Here is a 4,228-nt window from a genome sequence, read left to right on the forward strand (position 1 = left end):
TTGGCCAGCATGGTCTGGAACTCCTGACTTCAGGTGATCCACCCACCTCGGCCTCCCAAAGTGCTGGATTACAGGCGTGAGCCACTGTGCCCAGCCGAGCCAGTGTTTAAAGAGTAGATGTGAAGAAAGTTAAAAAGGATTTTAAAAAATTGAGAACAATAATGATGGTGATGGAGGTGATTAACAGATGTATTAGATTCAGTATAGAAATAATCGAGGCCAAAGGGATGCAAATAACTCGTGACCAAATGGGAGGGTTACGGGAGTGAGAGACTCCACATGACTGAGGAGCAGCACATGTGAAGCAGATTAGGATAAGGCACACTATGGGATGGAGACAGGGGACAGAGTAGCATGTCATGGTTGGAAGTGATTCTATATTTCAAATAAGGTGGTAGGGGCTAGGAAGTGGGTGTGGGGCAGAGAGATTCCTTTAGAATAAGACCTTATAGGCAAGATTTCCCCAAGATTTTCTAATGCCAATGAACGTTTTACCTTTGTCAAGTCTGTGGTGTCCTGGTGCCTGAATAGAAGAGCCTAGAATGTCTTCCGGAATGTGTCTTTGAGGACTGAATGACTCATCTGGCAGCAGTAAAACAAAGTCACTACAGGCGCTATTAGCAATGCTTGCATTTCAATAATTCCCAGAGCCAATTTGTTAAATGACTCAGGATAATTTCAGATCAACAGCAGGTTATACTCAGAACATTTTCCCCTCTGGGCTAAGTGAGCATTCCAAGAATGTAGTTAACAAGGAGCTGCACTAATTAGCCAATCCCTGGCTCTGTGTTGCCTCCCTGAGTACTGGAGCTAATTAATTGGCTAATAAACAGTTAGATTTCTCAAATATTCCTTACCTCTACCCAGAACATATTAAGAGGAATCACTTATATCTATTGTTGTTTACCTCAATCAACAAGTATTTATTGATAAACATAAAGCCACTTCAGGTGTGACAACAGTAACATAGCTGGCAAAAATGGGAACGTAGCTCTCGGAAAAATCATAGCAGACAAGGGAAGGTTAGATGACAGTAGGAAGAATAACATTCATATGCATAACACTTTACAAATCATGCCGCATATATTTAGCTTCTTTGATCTTCACAACAACCTTCTGAGGTGTTATTATTCCCTGTTTTCTAGGTGAGAAAACTGCTTTAAAGATTTCAGGCCAGGAGCGGTGGGTCAGGCCTGTAATTCCAGCACTTCGGGAGGCCGAGGGGGGTGGATCACCTGATGTCAGGAGTTCTAGACCAGTCTGGCCAACATGGTGAAACCCCCTTTCCACTAAAAATACAAAAATTAACTGGGCATGGTGGTGGGCACCTGTAATCCCAGCTACTCGGGAAGCTGAGGCAGAAGAATCGCTTGAATCCGGGAGGTGGAGGAGGTTGCAGTGAGCTGAGATCATGCCATTGCATCCCAGCCTGAGCTACAAGAGCAAAACTCCATCTCAAAAAAAAAAAAAAGGAAAAGAAAAAAAAAAGGATTTCTTATCTAAGGTGAGTAGTTTTTCCCCCAAATATGCATCACTTCCTCGATTTTCCAATAATACTTTGGGAGGTGGTATGATATGTGGATGGATTAGCACTACACTGCGGCATGATTCCTGGGAAGCATTCCATCCAGGCTTAGCTCAGCATTTAGTTTTTGCTCCAAGAACTGGAGAGATGTGCAGACAGGTTCAAAGGAGAGAGCGTATTTTCTACCATGGCTCCACTAGGTGGCAGTGAGGGCCACCACTAGAGACTAGCGTGAGTCACTACAGAGGTGGTGTGGCTTTAAGTGGTCCAGGCGAAACAGGAAAGAAGCAAAGCAACACTATTTAAACCTTTAGAGTTAAAACAGGGCGCATGTGTACATGCATGTGTGCACACGTATGTGTTTGCGGTGCAGAGGAACTGAAGAATTAATCCAACTGTTACTGCACAGTATGGTTCTGTGAGTATGGTTTTTCATACTCTGGCAGGACCAGAGGAAAGAAAGACTGATATTTGGCACTTAAATACTATACTGTGTTCTTTTAGCCCCTATCAGCAGTCCCATCCCTAGCTTTTAGATATCCGGGTGGGTATGTTGTGCTAAGATGATCGTTGTCATTTGGTGTAAAATTGATTGCTGTCTCAGGAGGAAAGATGCATGCATTCAGTGCATTAATGTTGATGGCTGTGCTAACACTGTTGTCTTTCTTTTCCAGTTTATCGCAATGGATTAGCTGACACAGAGAGACGCAACTGGCAGTATCATGTGGATATAGGAATTTTATATGCACTCAACAGTTGAAGGAATTCAAGACACCTTCATGTTTTCCTGGTTTAGTGGTAATCAGCTTGGCTAGAGATTACTTGCAGATTTTGACTACTGGATAAAAAAATTAAGAGTTCCCAATTAGAGCATTCTGTATCAGAAGATATAAAGGCCTGTGAATGAAGAGTAAGAACCATCTTTCCCTGGAATGATGGTGTTAGACGCCATCCTAAAACTTCTGAGGGTTAGAAAATAATGTGTTCCATTTTCCCACAGACTCTGGACATACCTCCACCCCTATTTATAAAATGGCAGCTCTCATCAGTTCCAAGAGTCAACTCTTCAAGTTGACTCCTTCTCTATTGGAGGCAGCTGCTTTTCTTCAGGCACTGGGGGTAGATCAGGTGCTTTCTGGCCACACCTGGCTACTGTGAAGCGACTCATATGAAGAGCTTCTTCATACCCTGGGAGGGTGTCCAAAGAGGAGGGCAGTTGGCCCAGGGAGCTGTGGGAGTGCGCCACAGCCAGGATCCTCCGAGCTGCAGGGCCAAACACCGACTGCAGAGCTGTGAAGAAAGAAGGAACAGAGCTAAGGAACTAAGGGAAATGGGACACCCTCAGACAGCACAGACTTACTTCACACTTAACTGTCGCTTCATTTTTAACAAGTGTCCAAACTCATTGTCACTCCTTGCGCCATATTTTATAAGTATTCTTTGAAGCATGTTTACACCCCGGCTTCCTGCTCTGCTAGAAGGACCTGTTTTCTATGGTATCCTCAAATAATCTAAAGAATGTTTCTGCATCTCTCTCTCTTTTTTTTGAGACGTAGTTTCGCTCTTGTTGCCCAGGCTGGAGTGCAACGGCGGATCTCAGCTCATTGCAACCTCCGCCTCCTGGGTTCAAGTGATTCTTCTCCCTCAGCCTCATAAGTAACTGGGATTACAGGCACGCACCACCATACCCAGCTAATTTTTGTATTTTTAGTGGAGAGGGGGTTTCACTATGTTGGCCAGGCTGGTCTCAAACTCCCGACCTCAGGTGATCCACCCGCCTCAGCTTCCCAGAGTGCTGGGATTATAGGAGTGAGCCACCGCGCCCGGCCAAGAATGCTTCTGCATCTCAACCTTGCCCTTTCCCCTTTCAGACTTAGATCCCTTTCCCCCAGCCCCCGATACTATAGACTCCTTAGGATTATTTATTTTTACCTCATCTCTTTTCTTTTTTTTTTTAAGACAGGGTCTCACTCTGTCACCCAGGTTGGAGTGCAGTGACACAATCTCAGCTAACTGCAATCTCCACCTCCCAGGTTCAAACAATTCTCTCCTTCCTCAGTCTCCCAAGTAGCTGGGATTACAGGCATGTGCCAACATGCCTGGCTAATTTTTGTATTTTTATTAGAGGTAGGGTTTCACCATATTGGCCAGTCTGGTCTTGATCTCCTGGCCTCAAATGATTCACCTGTCTCGGTCTCCCAAAGTTCTGGGATTACAAGCATGAGCCACCATGCTCAGATATTTTTTTAATTTTTCTTTTTCTTCTTCTTTTCCTTTTTTCTTTCTTTCTTAGATGGTGTCTCACCCTGTAGCCCAAGCTGGAGTGAAGTGGCGCCATCTCGGCTCACTGAAACCTCCGCCTCCTGGGCTCAAATGATTCTTATGCCTCAGCCTCCCGAGTAGCTGGGACTACAAGCCCGTGCCACCACGCTCTGCTAAATTTTGTATTTTAATAGGGACGGAGTTTCACCATGTTGCCCAGGGTGGTCTCAAACGCCTAAGCTCAGGCAATCTGCCCACCTTGGCCTGAGCCATGGTGCCCAGCCTTGGTTATCTTTTTTTCCTAAGATGACAGTGAGAAAGGGGAGGTAGGAACGGTGAACAGCAACACATCATATCATTCTATTTTTGTTGTTGTTGTTGTTGTTGTTGTTTTGAGACAGGGTCTTGCTCTGTCGCTCACCCAGGCTGGAGTGCAGTGGC

General features: G+C 45.0%; 1 protein-coding gene across 3 annotated transcripts in view; it reads right to left on the minus strand.

The window, feature by feature from the left end:
• Positions 1-1,555: 1,555 nt before the first annotated feature.
• The window catches only part of TMEM52B (transmembrane protein 52B), a 20,090-nt gene continuing 17,417 nt past the window's right edge, over positions 1,556-4,228 (minus strand). For all 3 annotated transcript variants that reach the window (XM_011952723.1, XM_011952727.1, XM_011952719.1), the window contains one exon: positions 1,556-2,815. In XM_011952723.1, the coding sequence (XP_011808113.1) occupies positions 2,592-2,815 (224 nt within the window). In that variant the 3' untranslated portion in view covers positions 1,556-2,591. The remainder of the gene's footprint in view (positions 2,816-4,228) is intronic.

Source organism: Colobus angolensis, unplaced genomic scaffold (genome assembly GCF_000951035.1).
Source record: "Colobus angolensis palliatus isolate OR3802 unplaced genomic scaffold, Cang.pa_1.0 Scaffold11, whole genome shotgun sequence".
Classification (NCBI taxonomy): Eukaryota; Metazoa; Chordata; class Mammalia; order Primates; family Cercopithecidae; genus Colobus; species Colobus angolensis.